This window comes from Vigna unguiculata, chromosome 3 (assembly GCF_037176805.1).
Source record: "Vigna unguiculata cultivar grain cowpea cultivar isolate G323 ecotype 2 chromosome 3, ASM3717680v1, whole genome shotgun sequence".
NCBI classification, from domain to species: domain Eukaryota; kingdom Viridiplantae; phylum Streptophyta; class Magnoliopsida; order Fabales; family Fabaceae; genus Vigna; species Vigna unguiculata.
Window position 1 is genome coordinate 68,764,359 of NC_140794.1, and position 23,246 is coordinate 68,787,604.

At 29.1% G+C, this 23,246-nt stretch overlaps 3 protein-coding genes across 5 annotated transcripts; 2 read left to right on the plus strand and 1 right to left on the minus strand.

Moving 5' to 3' along the window:
* Nucleotides 1-698: 698 nt before the first annotated feature.
* Nucleotides 699-2,971, minus strand: LOC114176815 (endo-1,3;1,4-beta-D-glucanase-like). 2 transcript variants are annotated; one of them, XM_028061982.2, is made up of 7 exons: nt 2,580-2,968; nt 2,195-2,216; nt 1,944-2,073; nt 1,746-1,836; nt 1,509-1,598; nt 1,143-1,243; nt 699-1,073 (listed from the first exon to the last, which is right to left on the minus strand). In XM_028061982.2, exons 1-7 carry the CDS (start codon nt 2,725-2,727, stop codon nt 933-935), a joined length of 723 nt encoding a protein of 240 aa, XP_027917783.1. In that variant the 5' UTR covers nt 2,728-2,968; the 3' UTR covers nt 699-932. The 2 variants fall into 2 exon arrangements, with proteins under 2 accessions (XP_027917783.1, XP_027917784.1); XM_028061983.2 differs by having other exon boundaries at nt 724-1,092; nt 2,580-2,971.
* Nucleotides 2,972-8,838: 5,867 nt separating this feature from the next.
* RNR2A (ribonucleotide reductase 2A) lies at nt 8,839-12,797 on the plus strand. Of its 2 annotated transcripts, XM_085670580.1 has the most exons (10): nt 9,043-9,184; nt 9,312-9,372; nt 10,303-10,463; nt 10,763-10,811; nt 10,891-11,017; nt 11,418-11,483; nt 11,581-11,697; nt 11,793-11,955; nt 12,033-12,103; nt 12,370-12,797. In XM_085670580.1, exons 2-10 carry the CDS (start codon nt 9,369-9,371, stop codon nt 12,482-12,484), a joined length of 873 nt encoding a protein of 290 aa, XP_085526706.1. In that variant the 5' UTR covers nt 9,043-9,184; nt 9,312-9,368; the 3' UTR covers nt 12,485-12,797. The 2 variants fall into 2 exon arrangements, with proteins under 2 accessions (XP_027916449.1, XP_085526706.1); XM_028060648.2 differs by lacking the exon at nt 9,312-9,372 and having other exon boundaries at nt 8,839-9,184.
* Nucleotides 12,798-15,071: 2,274 nt separating this feature from the next.
* On the plus strand, nt 15,072-16,640 carry LOC114176839 (uncharacterized). Its single transcript, XM_028062020.2, has one exon. It carries the CDS (start codon nt 15,424-15,426, stop codon nt 16,357-16,359), a length of 936 nt encoding a protein of 311 aa, XP_027917821.1. The 5' UTR covers nt 15,072-15,423; the 3' UTR covers nt 16,360-16,640.
* The last annotated feature ends 6,606 nt before the right edge of the window (nt 16,641-23,246 follow it).

Consider the following 23,246-nt stretch of genomic DNA (forward strand, 5'->3'; position numbering starts at 1 on the left):
ACTTAAACTAACTAATAATAAGGAATCAAGTTGAACCGAACTAAATTAGTAATTATATCTTAAAAAAATTAAAAAAGACCATAAATTGATATATGGTAAGCCGTTAGTATTTTTACTTTTGAAAATAATCTAATACAAACACTTTCAAAAAATTAGATCGTAATTGAAATATTTTTAAAAACAGACCAAAATCAGTCTCTTCTAATTAATTAAACCTGAACTAAATCTCGTATAAGTAAATTACGAATATATATTTTGGGAGACAACGTTCAAATTTGACATTAATAAATTAAGATTAAAATTATATAAGAAATAAGGTGGTATTTAATTTATCTTAAATTATAAGTGTATAACTTTTATTATTTATTTAATTTATTTTTATTTAGTCTACAATTTTTAATTCACATTCAAATTCATAAGAAGGATGTTGTCTAACATGTCCTGATGAGTTAATAAAAAATATTTGGATTACACTCATTATGAATCATGAATGCATTTATAAATAATATTTGATATTTTATAAATGGAAAACGAAATGAAAATGATTTTATATATATATATATATATTTCATTTTTTTTCTTCTTTGTCATTTTAAATTCCTAAATTACTTTTATATTTATTTAACATTTTTGAAATCATTTTCTGTGTCGTATTTTCATTGTAAAATTTTATATCACTCGGAAATCAGGGACCGAAATAAACACGAATTCTGTGACTTAAACTTGTTCTTTTCAAATAGCATAACATAAGTTTGATAACTATTTTTCAAATCTTGTTGAGTTTTTTCTCGTTGTTCTACACCAGTTATTGAACTGTCAACAATAATAAAAAAAAAACACAGAAAAAGTAAAAAACGAAAAAGACTGTGTTGACATATTTTAGGGATATGGGTAGAAGAAGTGCATGGCATTATAGTATCTGAACAACATTCTCACTTAAGATGTTTAGCAAGCCAATCCAGCAAGTCCTTGTGGGCCTCCTCTGCGGCTTTCACAGCTTCTGCATCTTCTGTGTCGTATCTCACAGCCCAACCGTGTTCTACTTCTCCATATATTTTAACAAAACTCGATACCTGTCAACACAAAAACAATCTTCATCACACATTTTCTCTGTCTCCTAATACACAATTTCTTTAACTGACCCCAGGTTTAGCAGCTAGGAGTTCTTCAAATTGTTTCACAAGCTCTGGAGGACAATATTTGTCACTCTCGGCTCCAAGTATAGCAATTGGAGTATCAACATCTGCATGTTAGACCAATATATAATTATTCTTCTGTACATCAATACAAAAAAATGATCAATCACGAGTTTGTGAAGAATAAACATAAAGCAGGCTTTTAAAACAATCCATTGTCAAAAGAAATAGCTTTCTGCAGGTTTACAAAATGTTTTTTTTCATGCAGTAAATGTATATGACTATTTGATGATAATATAACAGTAGAGGTCAATATAATTTTAGTATTTTAAAAAACTAAAAGAAAAGAATGTAAATATTGAAAATCCATACCTTTGAAGTCATCCACAGAGAGAAATGCTGGATGCAACAGCACTGCTGTTTGGATCAGTCTGGATTTGGCAAGTTCAACCGCGACCTTAGCTGATAGAGAGATAATATATTCAGTGGATTCTGTGAGCTCAATCACCAACTTAGTTTCTCTTAAAACTTTAAATCCGACCAATTACTACACCTTAGCTTTCAACATAAAAGGAAGGTGTAGATGCATAGGAAACAGTTAGAACTCACCACCCCAACAAAAACCAACACCAGCGATTGCAGAAAAGCCTTTACTTTTTAAGGCTTCAATTACGGGTTTTGAACCTTCAGCACCTTTCTCCTATTAATTAATATACATAACAGGTAAGTATCAGAGAATGTCACCATTAGACAATCAGAAACGCTGAATCAACAAATTAAAACATTCTCAAAATAATAAGAACTAACCACGGGTCCATGATCTTTTAACCAAACAGGTAAGTCATTGAGAGAATCATGAGGCTTAAAGGGGTCACCCTCCAAGAGGTCAGGAACAACCACATAATACCCAGCAGCTGCAACTTTGTCAGCAAGTTTCCTTCACAACAAGGAGAAGTAATTATTACTGAGAATGAGAGAGATAGACATGCGGAACATATTATTTACTATAAAATATAGCAAATCAGACAAAAAAAAACAGACATGAAAATTAACCATACCTTAAAAGTGGCGCTTGATATCCTGCAAAAGAAAACCGGGGGCATGCCAAGTTAATATAGATTTTGGATAAAGGCAATGTCTGAGAAAAGATTCTGTATACATTCAACATGATGAATTCAGTATATATAAACCACCATTGTAGCTTTCAGTTGGGCATGAAATGGTACGCATATAAATATATAACAGACACAACTCATCCAACAAATTCATAGACACACAAATCTTGTAGAAAGTCATTCAAAACGAACATGACTGTTTGATAACGATAAATTTATTAACTTCTGAAATAACTATGATCTGTGAGCAAAGAATATGTGTCTGGAATAAGGAATTATAATGGTTGAGAAAGTGAATTGCAGAAAAGAATGGTGATAGATGAAATACCGAAAATATCGGAGAGCATAAGAACGGCGAAGTTAGAGTGAGGAGAGGCAGTGAGATAGCAGTCAAGAGCACCCAGTTTCTCCACAGTTCCATTTCCTGCAGTTGGGCTAAGGATTGGTGGGTTTGAACAGCATTCAGGCCCTGACATCTTTCTTTTCTTTCCCTCACACACACCTATCTATCTTATCTTTCCCCACTGTACCATATGTTTTTATACTCTATCAATTTGTTTTGCAGAAAATATATATTTATCTTTTTAGTGACGTGAAAACTTTATCAGGGTATTTAGTTCTTCATGTTAGTTTCCAAAGAGTAGAAATTATTGCTTTCTACAGAAGAACAATAAGAGATAAATGTTCCTTGAGATAAGAACAGAACGAGACCAAAATGACGACTTTTGGAACGATTCAGAGAAAATAAAACCAAAGATTTGGTCTGCCCTAAATAAGATAAGTAATGTCAATGAATCACCGCTGTCTATATTTATTGCAAGCAATGGATGACCACACAAGTGCCAATCATGTCCTCTTACAATTCAAAATACTGTTAATGTTTTGTCGGATACAGAAAAAAAAAAAAAAAAACTTCTATATGTGAATTTATAATTCTCTCATTTTTTATGTGATGAGACGATCATTCCATCAGAGATAACCAGATATGAATGAAGAGTTCCATACTTAGTCAAATAGTCTCCACAAACATAAACAATACATTACATAAATATATAGATTTTAATTTGTTTAAGAAAGCTTCAGTTTAAAGAAATATAGTTGCCCAAGAAGTTTTCACGGATAAATATGAATTGATAACAACTGTTATTACTAAAAAAAAATACTACATTAATAAGTTTGTATCTTCACGGATTACTCTTTTTACTTATTACCGTTTTAAATGTTAACATTCACCAAAAGAATATTTCTATAAAAGTGGTTTAATTAATTAAATTTGATTTTGTTATGATATAATATTATATATTTTATATATAATTTCTTATGCAAAGTATAGATATAAATTCTAACATATTAAATAAACGACCGGATTATATATATATATATATATATATATATATATATATATATATATATATATATATATATATAATATGATTTTTTCAATTGGTACGAGAATCGCATTGATTGGCTATCAACATGTGTATGGATAATATATGATTTTTTTAAAGCACGTGTAAGGATAATAGGTAAATATACAAATACTCGTTTAGTTTTCGTTTTCATCTCTTCTTAATACTCATTCTGTTCTCTTTAAATTTTTAAAGTATTTATTATTTATTAGATAACCTAATATATATATATATATGTTGTCTTTTATGTCTATATTTCGTTATTTCAATTTTACCCTTAATTGTTATTTTAAAAATTAATTATTTTATAAATAGTTTACTTTTAACCACTAGCCTAGAAACTTCTTTTGTCTTCAACATTTGTTTTAAAAATTTCTTTTATGTACATATTTTATTTTTCTAATTTTACATTTAACAACTATTTTAAAAATTCATTATATATTTTATTGAACAGAATTGAATCGAACCAAATCAAATTGAACTAAATCGAACCGAATCGAATCAGAGCGAATCGAACCGCACTGAACCAAATTGAACCGAACCATACCGAATCGGAGCGGACCGAACCGAACCGAACCACACTGAACTGAATTGAACCGCACCAAACCGAACTGGACCGGACTGGACCGAACCGAACCAAATCAAATATAACCAAACCGAACCGCACTGAACTGAATTGAACTGAATCGCAACGAATTAAACTGAACTGAATCGGACCAGACCGCACCGAAAATCGCACTAAACCAAACCGGACCAGACCGAACCAAATCGTATTGAATCGAACCGAACCGGATTGGACCGAACTGAACCGCACTAAACTGAACCGAACCACATTGAACCGAACCTAACCGCATTGAACCGAACCGAACCGCAATGAACCCTCTTTTGTCAAAGTGGGGAACATGAAGTTTCGAAAATGGTAAAAACCTAAATATTTAAGAAAAATATTATAAGACGATGAAAAAAAATTAATTTTTTTCCTTTCAAATTTATTTTTTATTATAAATAGTTTAGTTTTTTGTGTTACTTTAATATAATACAGATAATCATAGTTAAGTTTAGTTAGACTAATTTTTTTCATCTATAACAATATATAAAAAGGATACCCTCTTTTGTGCACATATTTCGTTATTCCAATTTTACCCTTAATTGTTATTTTAAAAACTAATTACTTTATAAATAGTTTACTTTTAACCATTAGTCTAAAAACCTCTTTTGTCTTCAACATTTATTTTAAAAACTTCTTTTATGTACATACTTTATTTGTTTAATTTTACATTTAACAACTATTTTAAAAATTTATTATATATTCTTTATTGAATGGTATTGAATCGAACAAAATCAAATTGAACTGAACCAAACCGAATCGAATCAGATCGAACCGAACCGAACCAAACTGAACCGCATTGAACCAAGTCGAATCAAAGCATACTGAACCGGACCAAACCAAATCGAACCGAACCGAACCACACTGAACCGAACTGAACTGCACTAAACCGAACTAAACCGAACCGAATTGAACCGAACCGCACTGAACTGAACTGAACCAGACCGAACCAAATCGTACTGGACCGAACTGAATCGCACTGTACCGAACTGAACCACATTGAACCAAACCTAACCGCACTAAACCGAACTGAATCGCAATGAACCGAACCAGACTGAAACTAACCAAACCGAATTGAACTGAACTGAATTGAACATAAATACTCTTTACTTTTGCTAAATTTAAACCTTAAAAAAAATAGGAGAAATTTTAAGGAAAAATTTTACACTTTCATAATTAATTAATATAGAGCAAAAGGAGAGTCGCTTTGTGATGTGCATAAAAAATGTCACACCCAAAAGTTTTTTCAGCACCTACACCACAATCGTGAGATTCCTCTTAAACAATTGAAACATATTATTTTTTCCCCAAATTAAATATAGCAAATGTATAAACAGTAACAAAAACAAATTGCATATTTTCAATAAAAACAACATTCAAAAGACAAGCTTAAAAATATTTTTATTCACCTTTCACGGAAATAACTATTTTATCAAAGTGGAGAACATAAAGTTCCGAAATTGGTAAAAGCCTAAATATTTAAGAAAAATATTATAAGACAATGAATTTTTTTTCCTTTCATATATAATTTTTATTATAAATAGCTTAGTTTTTTTGTGTTACTTTACTATAATACAAATAATCATAGTTAAGTTTAGTTAGACTAATTTTTTTCATCTATAACAATATATAAAAAAGATACCCTCTTTTGTGTCCATATTTCGTTATTCCAATCTTACTCTTAATTGTTATTTTAAAAACTAATTATTTTATAAATAGTTTATTTTTAACCATTAGCCTAAAAACATCTTTTGTCTTCAACATTTGTTTGAAAAACTTCTTTTATGTACAAATTTTATTTTTCTAATTTTACATTTAACAACTATTTTAAAAATTTATTATATATTCTTTATTGAATTGAACTAAACCAAACCGAATCGAATCGAACTGAACCGAACAACACTGAACTGAACCGGACCGAACCGAACCAAACCAAACCAAATCGAACCGAACCGAACCGAACCGCATTGAACCGAACTAAACTGAACTTAACCGCACTGAACCTAACTGAATCGGATCGAAGCGAACCGAACTAGACATAATCGAATTGAACCAAACTAAACTTAACTTAACTGAACCGAACTGAAATACTCTTTAGTTTTGCTGAATTTTAAAACACCTTCTAAAAAGGAGGAGGAAATTTAAGGGAAAATTTTTACACTTTCATAATTAATTAATATAGAGCAAAAAGAGAGTCGCTTTTGTAATGTGCGTAAAAAATGTCACACCCAAAAGTTTTTTCAACACCAACACCACAATTGTTAGGTCCCTCTTAAACAATTGAAACATAATGTTTTTTCTCAAATTAGATATAGCAAGTGTATAAACAACAAAATAAACAAATTGTATACTTTCAATAAAAAAAACATTCAAAGGACAAGCTTAAATTGGTTTGTATTCACCTTTCACACAAATAACTATTTTGTCAAAGTGGAGAACATAGAGTTCCGAAATTGGTAAAAGCCTAAATATTGAAGAAAAATATTATAAGACGATGAAAAAAAAATTGAAATGGGAGTAGTAAAGCAACGAGTATAAAAAAAATGAGAAAAATACAAAAAACATATAAGAGAATGATAAAGTGTTAGTTAGAGTTAAGGTTCAAACAAAAACATACCAGTTCTGTTAGAATTGCAATGAAGGTGGTAAAGTGAGATGACGAGAGCAAGGTAGCATGACCTTATATAGTAGTGACGGGGATGAGAAGCTCACGATCATTGTCTCAATGGTAGTGATTTAATTAAAAAATGGAGTGTGCGCGGTGTTTAGGATAAGAGGCCATTGAATAAAAATGTGAAAATAAAATACATTATTCAATTAGTGAGCAGTTCATCGATAGAAATTAAGTTTTTTTTAAATAAACGATAAAACAATACTGTTTAATTATTATTATTATTTTTTACTTTAATATTTAATTTTTATTATAAATAGTTTAGTTTTGTTTACTTTAATATTTAATTTTTTTTATAACTTATATATTTTTATTTCACATATTCCACGGTTCAAATTGATGTTGATTTAAAAGTATGAAAAAAATATATTCAAACACATGCATCAATTTTTTTTCTATTAAATTCTATTTTTTGTAAATTAAAGTATGATTTGTGCCATATATATTTAAGTCTGTCAAGAAAATAATTTATATACATTGAAAAAAAAATCTAAATGTTACATTATTTTAAGGGAATATTGTGTATACATAGAGAAATATAATTAATTTTGACCGAATTTTGTATCCACTTTTGTGTCCTATTCAATAGATTCTAATTTTATTTTTAATTATTATTTTAAAAATTAATTATTTTATAATTAGTTTATCTTTAACCGTAATCTCTTATATTTTGACCATTATTTGAAAAACGTTTTTTAGCGATTATTCTATTTAATAACTATTTTAAAATTTATTATATATATTTTAAAAATAAATATTATTAATCTTAACTCAAATTTTTATGAAAATAGAGAAAATCGAACGCACAGAAGGTAAATATATATATATATATATATATATATATATAAATTATCTTTTTTGAGTAACATTAAAATTAAGTCTTAAACAAAGTTTAGAAATTGACTTTTTTTTACATTTTTAAAATGTTAATATTTCTGAAAAAGTAGAAAGATAGAAAGAAAGATAGAAAGAAAGATGTATTAAGTACTCTAATAAAACAAAATGAGAGAGAGAGAGACAATTTAAATATGTTAAAATAGATAAATATGATAGTGATATTAGGAATTTAATAAGAAAAAATATGACACTATAGAATACGTGAATTTTATCTATCAAAATGGGTAAATTTTACATAACAAAATTACTTAATATTTTTTAATTTAAATATTTAAATTATCACTACAATATATTTATTTAATTATTTTGTTTTTTACAATTTTATCCTTTTAGTTTATCTAATTTTGATATTTTACTTTTAAGTTTTGTTTTAGTGATTTAACTCTATGTTGTTAAATCATCTTTTAACAAACCATAAATAAAACAAAAAGGATCAAATAATAAAATAAATATATTGTAAGGATCACTTTCATATTTAAGATATACTTTTGCATCCATAAAATTAAGAAAAAAAAAATATGGAATCAAATTTTATTATGGATGATAAATTTATTAATTTTTATATTAATATTTAGAAAATCGTAACCCCGATTTTTCCCTGTTTCTGTTTAACCGTACAGGTGTTTTTTTATTGCAAACGTGAATAAAAAACACATAATAAATTTTGTATGTATTTATATTTATAGTTAGAAATTTAGAATAAATTTGATTTTGGTCTTCTAAATTTAAAGAAGTTAATTTGATTTAAAAAATTATTTAGTATTTAAACATTATATTTAAAAGACTGTATTTTTTTCAATCTTTTAGCAGTTCATATTTAATGTCTAGGGATTAGATTTTTTTTTTTTAAACCTCTATAATATTAAAATAACATTTTTAATTTGAAGGAACAAGACTGGAATCACAAGACGTAAAAGAATAATTAAAATTTTTATTTTTATTTAAAGAAGAAAAAAAGGTAGCCGCTAAAAGAAAGACGTTGTGTAGAAGTATCCTTTGACAGTTAAAACAAAGTGAAACATGGGCAGAAACAAACAAAACTGCAAATCCGAATCATTATAGGGCTTTTTTTCTCGGTGTCAGCAACAAACATCTTGGATCAGCGTCCTCTGCTTTCTGATAAGGGTTTTTGCAGGGTTTATTCTTCCTTCAATTCTATTATTTCATCCAAAAAAAAATGGGTTCTTTGGAGAATGGAACATACAAACCAAGAGAGGAACAAGAACAGGAACAGGAAAAAGAACAAGAACCAATACTAGTGGAGAAAAGCCAGAGGTTTTGCATGTTCCCCATTCGCTACAAGCAAATTTGGGAGATGTACAAGAAGGCTGAAGCAAGCTTTTGGACTGGTACTTGCATCTTTTCCTCCTTCTTTTCCAAATTATTTAGTAAACTTCATTCATTTCAAGTTTCAACGTAATCTTGTTCCTAAAGGCTCTGCTTTTAATTTCCACTAATTCCTCTACTTTGCTTTAGTAACGTTGACTTCCACGCGCCGGAATTCAACACAGTATTGATGTTATCGGTATTATTATGGGTAATCCCTTCGTATGGCTTTCTTCAATTTCCATCGTTTTAGTGTTCTTGGCTTTCTCTTGCTGGATCCTGGGGAAGTGCGAGTGGATATTATAAATTACTGTTCCATTTGAAAAATATACTTTTTTTGTCTGTTGCATGAGTACTTTTTGTCACACTTGGTGTTTGGAATTTGAAAGAGACGAGGGATTCACAATGAACTTATGAAATACTTTTCTTCTCTGCAGGCTCTGATGTTTGTTTATTTTCAGATTTTTGTGGCATGTTCCTTTTCTTTCTATCTTTCTTTTTCTTCATCAATGGGGGAGGTGGAGAGGTTTTCTTTATTTTCGTGCGAGTAATTATTGTCGGCCAAGTATGTGCGGGTTCGTTTGACAGACGCAACACCAGAAGTTTCATGAACAAGTTTGACTATACCAACCTGCAGTGGGAGGATTTTAATTTCCTGATTTGAATGAGGATTTTTAAACTATGCAGAATTTTCTACCATTTATTTAAATATTTTGAGCTCCATTTGCAATTAAATCACATTGAACCTGTTTCTATGAAGGAACATAATAATATTGGCTTTTGTTGCATACTAGTGACTATGTTTCTAATAAAAGCAAAAAAAAAGTAGAATATGAAGTTATGTACTTTGAACTTATCAATGCTTAGAATGAGAATAGATTCGATAAAGATACATGTAACACTAACACTGAAACAGTATTGGGTTTCGTCCACTGCACATCTTAAAGTAAAACCGATCTTTCGAATTTGTGTTTTGTATTACATAAATAGCTCGGGAAGATGGTTCTTTTGCTTACAATGATCTAAGATTCTAGTGATGACTCAATTGAAGTATATGACCACCTTTTTTGTTGTTTCCATGAGATTGATTGGATTGAACCTTTTGATCGTTCACTTTTATTAACTTGGAAGTCGGTTACAGCTGAAGAGGTTGATCTCTCCCATGATGTACAACATTGGGAGACTTTGTCTGTCTCTGAGAAGCACTTCATAACACATGTCCTGGCTTTTTTTGCTGCTTCTGATGGAATTGTCTTGGAGAATTTGGCTGCAAGGTTTTTGAGCGATGTTCAAATCCCGGAGGTAAAGTTTTAAGTTTTTGTTTTGCTAATGCTGTTTTAACTCTGTTCAAGTTATCAAAGCAGTTTTTTGTTTGTGATAGTTTTATTCTGTTTATATACTTCTGACTTGCTTAAGATACCTGTAGATTGAATAATCAGTGTGTAATCTGCTTCTGTACACGTTAAGCTATATCTTCTTTTATAGCATATTTTTATAACAGACTTGGTTTTCTCTGTCTCTCTCTCTATGTATATATCTATCTATCTATCTATATATAGTTGGAACTTGATCCTTTTACTTATAGTTTAGCTTATTGGCAGGCTCGGGCATTTTATGGGTTTCAGATAGCAATGGAGAATATTCATTCTGGTATAGCTTTGCAGTTGATTCCTTCTCTTCCTTTCCGTAATGTCTGATTGTTGCCTGAGTCGAGGTTTACTTTTGTCAGAAATGTACAGCTTGCTGCTAGAGACATATATTAAAGATTCAAGAGAGAAATATAGATTATTCAATGCAATTGAAAATTTGCCTTGTGTTGCAAGGAAGGCTGAATGGGCATTGAGTTGGATTCACAGGTGACTATTAATTCTATTCACACTCTGAACAATCTCTCAAGAAAAAGATAGGACAGGGCAGTTTAAGCAACAATGTTATTCTTTAATTCTCTCAATTATTCTGCTATTTGTTTTTTACTGCAAAAAGGAAACCAAAATGAAAAGGGTAAGAAAGGATTACCTTTGATATGCAGGGTCTGTTTCCTGCGATGAAATTTTTAAGTTGATCCATTTACTTTAATATTTAATGGGAATGTATTTATCCTCAGAATCGTGATCATAAACCGTGTAGATTGTATGTTTTGCAGTTATATATGGTCTTTCTTATTGTGTTACTTTAACTTGGCTTTGCTTCATATCTTCCAGTGGGAAGATGATAGAAATGGCTTTATAATAACTTATTGCAATGCATGGGCTACAGTTCCACTTCATTTGCAGAGAGACTTGTTGCTTTTGCATGTGTTGAAGGGATATTTTTCTCAGGAAGGTAGTTCGTTCTCTCAAGAAAGAACATCCTTGTTTCTTAATGTGAGTTACAATGTTGATGTACTTTGTGTGTAACTTAAATTGGGGTTTGATTTCAGCTTCTGCTCCATATTCTGGCTTAAAAAGAGAGGACTGATGCCAGGTTTGACATTCTCAAATGAGCTAATCTCTAGAGATGAGGGCCTTCACTGTGACTTTGCTTGTCTTTTGTACAGGTAGTGTTGTCTTTGTCATTCTCGTATTTTGGTTTGGAGTTGACAACATTTTGGGAAGGAAATATGACTAGTCAGTTGATTGTTGTTTGGTGCAGTTTGTTACGGAAGCCTCTAAGTTCTGATCGAGTTCATAAGCTTGTAAACGAAGCTGTTGAAATTGAAACTGGTTTTGTCTGTGAGGCCCTGCCTTGTGCATTGATTGGCATGAACTCAACACTGATGAGCCAGTACATAAAATTTGTAGCTGACAGGCTATTGGTATGTATGATACGAATTGACACTCTTTTTTCTCTTTCTCCTGATTTTGGTTAACTTCTTATCTTTTAACCTTTCAGGTTGCTTTGGGGTACCAAAGAAAGTATAATGTGGAAAATCCCTTTGATTGGATGGAGTTTATCTCTTTGCAGTGAGTACTTTTATTCTATTATTCATAAAGTTTAATGAGCTGTGACCTGTATCTGCATTCCATGTTTATAACCTTTTAGGATATGCTCTTTTATTTTAACTCCTGAACATACACATTCAATAGTTGTTTCTTAGTTTGCTGCATGTGATGTTTTTGCTGAGCGAACACATGTTTGGAACTTTTCTTGGTGGTTTGTGTTAAATGCATGCATTATACTTGGTTTGAGGTGTTGATCATAGTATATGACATAAGTGATGATTGAGCAGAGGGAAGGCTAACTTTTTCGAGAGAAGGGTGGGTGATTATCAAAAAGCTTCTGTGATGTCAAACCTCCAAGATGCGGGGAAAAACTTTGTTTTCAAGCTTGATGAGGACTTCTAGTCATGATTGGTTTGTTTCAGCTTCTTCAATTATTCTGGGGATGTTGAATTGGGCATCGAGATTTTTATGTACCAGTATTTTTTTCTTTTTTCAGTAACATGATTATACACGAACACAAAATTGATTCCTGGGAGGTATCTTTACTCGGGTTATTTGTTGTAATAATATGTTTGTTTCTAGTTATTATTGAGTGACATGTAATATTTGCAGTGCTAGACCAAAGTGCTGCTGTAAGTTATTGTTTTATTATATGTTAGACTAAACTGACACTTCATTATTATATCTATGAATGTATAATGAATATTTCATTTCATATTTCTGTTTACTTTTAATTATAATTTAAAATTATAAAAATAAAGAAAACGAATATAAATTATTTATAGCTTAAAACATGAACACTAGACACTATAAATAATTTATTTATTTATTTTTTATTATTATTATTATTATTATTATTATTTTTAAATATACAGAGATAGAAAATGTCTTTTTTTTTATTAATCAATATTAATTTTTTATCATAAGTTAATACGGAATCTTCAATTTTCTGCGGTTTTTGCCATTAACACTTGAATGATTATATCTATTTTAGCAAGTGAAAATATAAATTATTAATATTTTTATTATTCAAAAAACATTTTATGCCAAAATTGTTAATTATTAATACTCTTATCACATGAGTATTCATATTTGGTATAATTACCGAATTAGTTTCCTAAATTTTTTGGTTTCAATTTGATCTATTTATTTTTTGTTGGTTCAATTTAGTCCCTCATTTATTTAAAAAGGTTTAATTTGGTCATCTCCGTTAAGTTGGAGTTAACATCGTGTTGTCTTACAATCATGATACTCAGAGCCTTAAGTGAACTCCCACTAGACTAGGTTAGGTGTAGCAACCTGACGACACGAAATGTATCGAATCTTCAATGTTACTCCTAAACAGTAAAGAGGAAGACTTGGACCAGCTCCTTTCATTTGTAGGCGAGAAGCTCTTTGTTTGAATTGACTGTATGATTGTGTTTTATTTATGATAACCGGAAACCTTCTCCTGAATTGAGAATGAGTAAAAGCTTGACAGAGATTTATGGGATGGATGCGGAAAAGAACTCCCTTTTTGCAAAGTAAGATTTCACCACCTGATTACACTTTTTTTAGGATAGGATGTCAAACCGTGAAATTTTTATTTTTTTAATTTTGATAATATTAAAAATTTAAGTTCAATTTAAATTTTAGATAAGGAACTATATATAAATACAAATATATAAAGACACAATTATATTATTATAAGATTTTGAATTAAAGAGACATCTTCATTTTTTATATCGTTATCATAAGAACCAAAATCAAATTTGATTAAAAATACATAAATAAAATATGTATTAAATGTAATAAATAAATATTTTCAATGAAAGAAACCGGTAAACTAGTCAAATACTAATAAATTTTAATTTTTCTCTTCCTCACGCTTTCAATTTCTTTGTTAACGTAAACTCTTACGAAATGTACATACTGGTCAATGAGTAAGATAATCAACAAAGGATTGACATTTGACCTTTTGGAGACAACTAGGTTTTGATAACAATGCAGTGAATCATGTTCATGAATGTGTTGGTGATGTTATGTTACGTCGCTATACGTTTCTCAAACACAAATTGGTCAGCCAAATATGGCAGTCTATTATTTGTGTTTACCAAAGGAAAATTAAGCAAATAGTAAACATAAAAAAAGTCAGAACGTATATATAATTAACCTTCGAATGTAAAGACTAAATTTCAAGAAAGAAGAAAGATAAAGGAGACCTATAATAGTACCAACACCTCGAATTTTCTTCGCAGTTTCAAATCGTTAAATGTGAACACTCTCCTTCAGGAATCACGTAGTTTCGTGAAATAAATCCAAACAAAGACACCAAAATATGAAAAATATTCAGTGTCGTCTTCCTTTCAAGTTTCCATGAGCAGCCAGCGTATACGATTCAATCTTTTATTTTAATCACATGCACACGGAATCATTTTCAAGATGATATTATGTTTGAATATTAAACACCTTCCATCATGGCTTACTTACATGTCATACGTTAAGATTACAACTAATTACATAATTGTACGATATAAAAAAACACCATCACCACCATCACATAATTTGTTCTTATAAGTAACAGTTAAATAGGCGAAACACCGCAAGTAACGACAATTTTAACTGTCACTTTAACACAGAAATATATACGATTTTAATACTTTGCCACACATGTTGGTCATAGTAGCGTAAAACACAACTATTGTTTAAATGCTCGTTTAGAATATTAAATGAATCAGTAAGAAAGAATAACAAGCTTTAAACAATATTTCTTAATACGTAATGATCCTCCATTTTTTAACTCGCTAGACTTTATTTCTATCAATTTTGAATTTTTTTTTATTAACTGAATTGTGGTGTAAGCGTCGCAAGCAGTGACTTGTGTATGAAAAGTAAAGTAAATAAAGAAAGCAAAAGCTAATTTTGAAAGGGAAATAAAGCAAGAGTTTGGCTTATTAAAGAAGTGGAGAGAGAATGAGAAATCATGAAAGCTGTGATTATTTAATCACTTATTTATCACATATGCTATTCGTTTGTTCAACAAAGTAAACACAAGAACAGAGATTAGAAGGAGTTGGTGATATGTGTACTATGTTGTTCCAGAAAGGCAACTCTGAAGATTCATGTCAGCTCGTGTGGTCGGACTTGAAAAAATTGAAGTAAAACTAAAGATTATTCCAGGAAGTTAACGCAGAGTAGGACATTTAAATACAACAAAACCCAACTCCAAACACAACACCACTCACCTCTCTCCCTTTCTCCTTCTACCTCGTCACAACATCAACAACATAGTTTGTCTCCCTTACCAAACTGTTTCTGTGTTCTCATACATAAAACATTATTCTTCTAGTTCGTAATTAATCATGGGCACTCTGGTGGGACATGTAGCTCCAGGTTTTGGTTTCATGTTGATAGGTTTGTGGCACCTCTTCAACCACATCAAGCTCCATGCCCTTAACCCAAAGTCCTACAAGGGCCCATCATGGTTCCCATCTTCCAGGTTTAGATACCTAGAGTTGGTGCTCATCATGGTAGGCTGCACAGCCTCCGTTTCAATGGAACTCTTCATTGGCCCAGATCGGCACCAACCTCTTGACCCAGATGGAACCATTCCCTCCAACCATCTCCACAACTTCGAACACTCTTCCATCTCCATCACCTTCTTCCTCTACGCAGCTTCTTCCATCATCCTCGACCGTTCCCAAGCCCAGGCCCAATTCGTTCTCACCCAGTTTCTTGGGGCCGTAGCATTTGCTCAACAACTGCTTCTCTTCCACCTCCACTCCGCCGACCACATGGGCCCGGAAGGCCAATACCATCTCTTGTTACAGCTTTTGGTCTTTGTTTCACTCTCCACCACAATCATTGGAATCGGATTCCCCGAAAGTTTCATCGTGAACTTCGTCCGCTCCGTCAGCATTTTGTTCCAGGGGCTGTGGTTAATTGTGATGGGCTTCATGCTTTGGACACCTTCACTCATACCCAAAGGTTGTTACATGAACGACGAGGAGGGTCACATGGTGGTTAGATGCTCTTCCCACGAGGCACTTCACCGCGCCAACTCACTCGTAAATATTGAGTTCAGTTGGTTCATCATTGGTGTCACCGTTTTTTCGGTTTCTTTGTACTTGGTTTTGGTCAAAGTTTATGGGGAGAAGGTGCAGTATTTTTCCCTCGGGATCGAGGATGAAGAGTCAAAATACGACGTTGAGTCCCAAAAGAGCGTCGCCTTTGACAACAACAGCAAAAGCTTTATTCACCTCGGCAAAGTCTTTCCTCAAAATCATATGGAAAGGTAGATAATAGCGAGTGATGAAATGAAAGTTGGTTAATTTGTGATTAGTGGTTGGGTGTGTGGGTGTACAGTATAGCTTCTCTTTTGATTAGGATTGAGATTGGTTAAGTCACCAGCAATGTTGTTTTTGTTTGTGAATGTGGGAATTATTTCATTTGTTTGTGTTTTCGGGGAATAGTTTCTTGTTGAAACCATTTCTTACTTTTCTTGATGAAAGCATATATATGTTACTCACTTTGTGTATAATATACTTTTGGATTAAATATATTTTTCATTCCAAAATTATTTGTATTTTGTTTTGATTTAAAATTATATACTAATTTTATTTTTACACTTTATAAAAAAATATAAAATATTATTGGTAACAAATAATGTTACAGTTTCTTTAGATAAACCAAAGCTTCATAGCACCAAAATTCAAAATCTTAGATACATTCAAAAATAGGCAACTTGATGGTCACCTTCATCAAATCTGGAACCTCTGTAATCGTCACAGTGGCGAATGCAGCCATCCCTTCTCTCTTTACGCTCTCGCGCAAGTGTGGCTATCGGAAACATCTCCCTCTTCCTCCTGGTAACCGTCGTGTACTGTTGGTGGAAACTAAGTTCTCACTCCCTGACAAAACCTTAATCATGCACAATCTTTCAACCATGAAATTCCTTTTCACAAAGTTCTCTACCTTGCCAACCACATCTATCCAAGTCTCCGTCCCTAATTTCATTTCTCTCCCTCCTCACCAAAGAGTGTCACCTTCTAAATAGTATCAATATTAATTTAATAAATAAAACCATTAAAATTGCTTGAATAAAATAGAAACTAAATTGAAAAAAAAAATAAGAATTACAGTGAGAACAAAATAATAATTCAACCTAAATTAAATTGTAGAAGGCATTTGGAGAGTATTCTACCAATGTGCAAAATAAGATAAAAAGAAAGTGATTACAAAATATTATTTTGTATTAGACAATAATTTGTCCAGTTAAATAAATATTGACATATTTCGTTTTTGCTAGCAATGAGTTAAAAATTTTAGATTGAGTAGGAATGACAAAGTGAAGTGATATGATTTCATATGAAAAAAAAAAATTAACAAACTTTTATTTTGACAAATTAAACAAAGTTTCCATAAATAGAATTAAAATATATTAATTTTTTAGCTAAAATGAAAAGATAAAGTGATACTTTTTTACTTAAATAGATAATTTGTCAAAGTTTATAGAAAAAGATTTTGTTAAATTATCATTTTCTTATGAACAACTCATATCTCATTCATGGTTGATCTCTACAATCTATGACCGATAGAAAATACCAATAGTTTTTAGGACGGTAAAAAAATATAATTTTGTTTAAACTTCATTATAAATTTTTTTAGTTAACCACTTTAAGTTCCAAGCTATAACTTTTCCAATGGAGTGATTCATTTAAATAAAAAAGAAAAACTTTAATTAATTTATTATTTAAATACTTGTTTAAAATATTAAATGAACATGAATGCTTAGGAAGAAAGAATAAGAAGCTTTAATTTAAACAATATATAACAATATCTCTTAATACGTAATGATCCTTCATTTTTTTAACAGGATAGACATTATTTCTTTTAATTTTAATAGAAACGTGGTATAAGCAACGCAAGCAATGACTTGTATGTATGAAAATTAAAATAAAGAAAGAAAGACAAAGCTAATTTTGAAAGGGAAAAAAACAATTTGGAAAAAGCTCTTATTATTTAATCACTTGTTTATCTGTTATGTTTTTTGCTTGTTCAACAAGTAAGCACAGTAACAGATTAAAAAGGGATCGGTGATGATGTGTACTATGTTGTTCCAGAAAGGCAGCGCCACCTCATCTCTGAACCCTGAAGAGTAAAATTAAAAGCTTATTCAAGAACCCAATACAACCAAAATTCTTCATTTGTTTTCGTTAGGGTTGAAAATCTGATTTTTCTTTTGTGTTTATTGTCTAGCGAAAGGTGTGGATTTTACACTGTTTATTATTGGTAATGAATTATGAAGAAAAATGAAAAAAAAAATCAGATTTTGTCCCTTATAAAAGAAACCAATATTAAATGTTATGTTATTGACACAAACCTTCATCTAAATTTCCTCAATCAATCTAATTACACACAAAAAAATGACAAAAAATAGTGTATATGATATTATGTGATTGTATAATTTAAAAACTATATAAAATTAAAGAAATATCAAATAAAATTTTATCTAACTTATTTACATAATTTATCCAGCAATAAATTTAGTCACCATATTGTCAGGTTTAATAATATGAATAATTTAAGAAAGAAAAATATATTTCATATATGGAATGTTTTTATAATTTATAATTAATTATTTACATATATTAAATTCAAATTTTACTTTTTCAATATATAATTTATTAGGAATAGTAATGCGACTTTTTCGTCAATTTGCAAGAAAATATACAGAATTAGTTGAGTATTTTAATTTGCTGTTGTTCTTGTTTCTTTACTTTACACTTAAATTTTCAAATTAACTCTCCTTTTTATATTTAGCATTGATTATCATATCCTTAAAAAGTATAACAATATTCTCTTACCTCTAAAAATGTATTATTAAAAATTTTAATAGAAAGTATGAGGTAATAATTTTTTTTTAACTTATCTATTTTTATTTTAATCACTGTGATAGAGTTTTTGTGTTAAATATAAAGTCCATCATTCTTAACTACCACGTTCATATAAATTTGCTTTGGGTTTTTTTAATATTTAGTTTTATTTACTTAACTGGAAATAACGAAGACAAAAACTTTGATATAGATATTTTGAGATATTTTTTCAGCAAATACACAAAATCTCGAAAACATAATGTATAAGTTTTCGTGTTCGCACAAACTATATCAATTATTTCAAGAAGGTTCCTGAAAACATGCCGACAAGGATTCTTTCCCATATGATACACATAAAATATGTGAAATTATATGCTAGACAAATATAATCTTCCCTTTTAAAAAGTTGTTGCTATACAATATAATTACAGAATAAGTATTTATGACATGTGCAGGATAATATATAATTACGATATTTTGACCAAATAATGTAAAATTCATGAACGGTGGAGAAGAGAAGATAAATGGTAATTATGAGTATGTTTGTATGTTGTATATATATAATATGATTTTAGGTATCTTGTAGAGTTAGGTTAGTACAAATTAGTTAATTTTCTTATTCATTTTATTTAAAAAATGCAGGGCTTGAGCTTTTGCATTCAGTCTATATCTTGAGTGCATACAGGGTTGAATTGAGTTCATTAAGCTAGATAAAGATTTTTTTATTGAATTGTAATTTTTTAAGTGTCAATTTAATTAAAAATATATATAACATTTTAAAAAAAATTATTTCAAAACTTTAATTAAGTTAATAAATCAAGTAATTTATCTAAACTAATTCAAGATATAAAAAAAATACAATTTGTACATTACTTAATTATCATTCTTGCATTTAAACATTTAAATTTTCACTCTTTCAAGATAATCTATTTTTTACACTTGCAAGCCCACTCAGAAACTATTGGGATTTGGGTTATGCATCCAATTTATGCTAAACCCTTTTCTGTGTTCGGAGTCCATGTTCCTTAGAAGTGAACCCAATAAATAAATAAATAAATATATATATATATATATATATATATATATATATATATATATATATATTATTTAGTACAACAAATTATTGGTTTCATGAATTGGGTTAGGTTAGATGGAGGTGGAATTATATCATTCAATTCAATTAAAATTTCTTGAATTGAAATGAATTTATTATTCTTTTTATTAGATTAAATTTAATTTAATCTACCTTTAATCATGTTGGATTGAGATTGATCAATTATGTTATCATATTTTTCTGATTTTAAATTTAAAAAGAAAAACATAAACCCTATCAAGATAATAATTTAGTCTAATATCCTTTGAAGGCTGGAGTTATCAATTTTATGGGTGTGTTATGTGAATATTTAATGGTTGATTTTCAATTAAATTTTGATAACGGAATACATAGGTGGTAATTTTCTATGCGATGAAATTTAATCCCGAAAACAAATAATAACAAAATATATAAAAAAAAATAAGTATGATGATTTTATGCTTCTTTATTTATTTTTCAATCAAGTCCTCTTTTTCTTACAAATGTTTTAATTTGATTTTTTTCATTATATTAACATTAATATCATATATGTACAAATGTATTATATATGTTAATTCATAGTATTTTTTATTTTATTTTATTAATTTTTTTAATATATGCTATGTAACATATATTTTTACTTATAACTTAAAATATATAATTTTAATTACAATTTATATATATTTTTTAAAATATTTTTTTTAAAATTTATACATTAAATTACTTACATTTAAATATTAAAATTAATTTTATTTTTAAAATTTTTAGTTTCAATAAAAACATGTCTATTTTAAACTTACATCTTTTTAAAAATATTAAAAATGTAAATGTGACAAGTGTCACTTTACATTGGTTACGTTAAAAAATTATAAGTATCACTTTATATTTATATTTTTAAAATAAATATTTTTTCATTTAAAATGAAAAATAAAAGTAAAACCTAATTCAATTAAAATATTAAAATAAAAGAGTTAAATTGAATCAAAAATATTAATTATAAAATTAAATTGAATACAAGACACTTTTGTGTGAATACCTTACCTTGACAGACGTTAACATATGATAAAAATACTAACATGTAACATTATTACTATCAAGTTAACAAAATTAAATAAAGGTAAAAATACCACAAACTAACATATTAAAAAAATAAATCAGATATAAAATGTTTACGCTAATTTATTTTTAGAGTTAGAGTCGTGGTTAAAACACGGATTTTTCTTCTTTCATTTCTATTTTTGCCAACAAAAAAATATTCATTAATAGTTGTTGGTTATTGTCCAAAAAATTATTTTATGAGTAATATAATTCATTATAATCTAGTTAAATTTTAGAGTATAACTAACAAGAAATTTTTGAGAAAAAATATGGTTTACAAAACGCTATTTTTATAATATCTTTATAAAAGACAATTAAAATTGGTGATTTTTATTTGTAATATTGAATCTAGAAAAAAAAAATTATACACTTTACAAGAATATATCCTCTAGTCTATAGTCTTTGGTTATTTTGAAAAATTCAAATATTTTGCATGAATAATGAAATTTGCACGTTAGATTGAATTTTGCCCCAATCTTCTAGATCATGATTCTGTCCCTGAATAAAGGAGTTTAATTTTCCTAACCTTTTACTGTTTTCTCAAATAATACAACTTTATCTTGAAATGTTTAGTATCAACAAGACAAATAAGATACTTTGATTTGCATCTTCATTATCTTAAATATATAGAAACATTTTTGTTTAAGTCTAAAAAGAAAAAAAAGGCCTTGGAATCCTGTACAAGATTTTTCCACAAAGCAAGAGATATGATAAAAAGAGAAAGGAACAAGTCATGATTTAGCACATCCTACACTGCAGCTGCTTCACTTCAATTATTATTCATCAAAAATTAATCTCTGCATGTGGCTACATGGATCCAAAGTAATCAACTACTAAACTTTCACACTTGTGTCCCCCAAAATTTCAAACCTTCAAAAAGTTGCGTTGAAAATTAAAAATGCCAATAAACATTGTCTCTCACAAATACACTGTGCATGATTTTCATGTGCTGGCCTCACTCTCTAATTCATGCATTGCCCCTCCTTCCATCACACATGCTCAACTTCAGAGCTGTCAAATTTGGCCCACTGAGTCTCTTCTTACAGTCTGTGCAACCATCAATTTCTCAAATTTCCAAAATATAATTCACTTGGTTAATAGGTAACCAGTAGGGTGACAAAACGAGGCAATCCACTCTATTTTAATCGGATTTATCTGTGCCTGTAAAAAATGAATTGGGTTGGGCTGGCCCGTCAAACAAAAACGAACCAACAATCACAACCCATCCTGTATTGAACGGGCTAATGGGTTTGGCCGAACTAGCCCGTCCACTTTTTTTTCTTTTCTTTTTTTTAATTTTTTTTAAAACTTTTTTAATTTATTTTTTATTTTTTTATTTTTAAAATTTGTTTATATTTACATGTAAATTATTGTTAAAAACATATTTAATCAAATAAAATATTTTAAAAATTTTTAATTGATTAGTTAATGTTTTTAATTAGATAAATTAAAATAACATTAAATTTACATATTAAATTATTTAATTATAACTAATAATTGAAACTTAATTTGTAGGTGTTAATGATTTAAATTATAATACCATTATATATTTACATATTTAAAAAATATCATATAAAAAGTTAATCTTTTTAATTACTTTTATTTTTTTTATTTTTTTTAAAACGGATCAACGGGTCAGGATGGGCTAGTCCGTATTTTGGCCCGTCAAGTTGACAGGTTGGACAAGACGAGCCAAAACGGGTTGACAGGTTGAAATCTTCAACCCAACTCGTCCCTTTTAACATGGGCTGATGAGCTGGCCTGTTGGACTCAACCCATTTTGTCACCCTTAGTTATCACTTACATACATTAAGAGAGATAGACTTTAAATTTAACTCAACTCTACAAAATTAATATATAAAATAAGGACAATGATATTTTGATTACTAAATTTTGATAACTTTATCTTATAACATAAGGTATCATATTTTAAGTAGTTTTGAAATATTGAGAATGAGAAAATAAAAAAATGAAAAATCAATTAGAAAATACAAACTAAGATCGCAAAAAAAATTCTCAAAATTTAATAGTTAAAAAATTATTTTCCATAAAATAAAGTTTATATACAGTTAAATATTACGAATCAATGTTATTTATAATTGACATGATCTTCTAATCAGATGAGCTAAAACAATAGAAG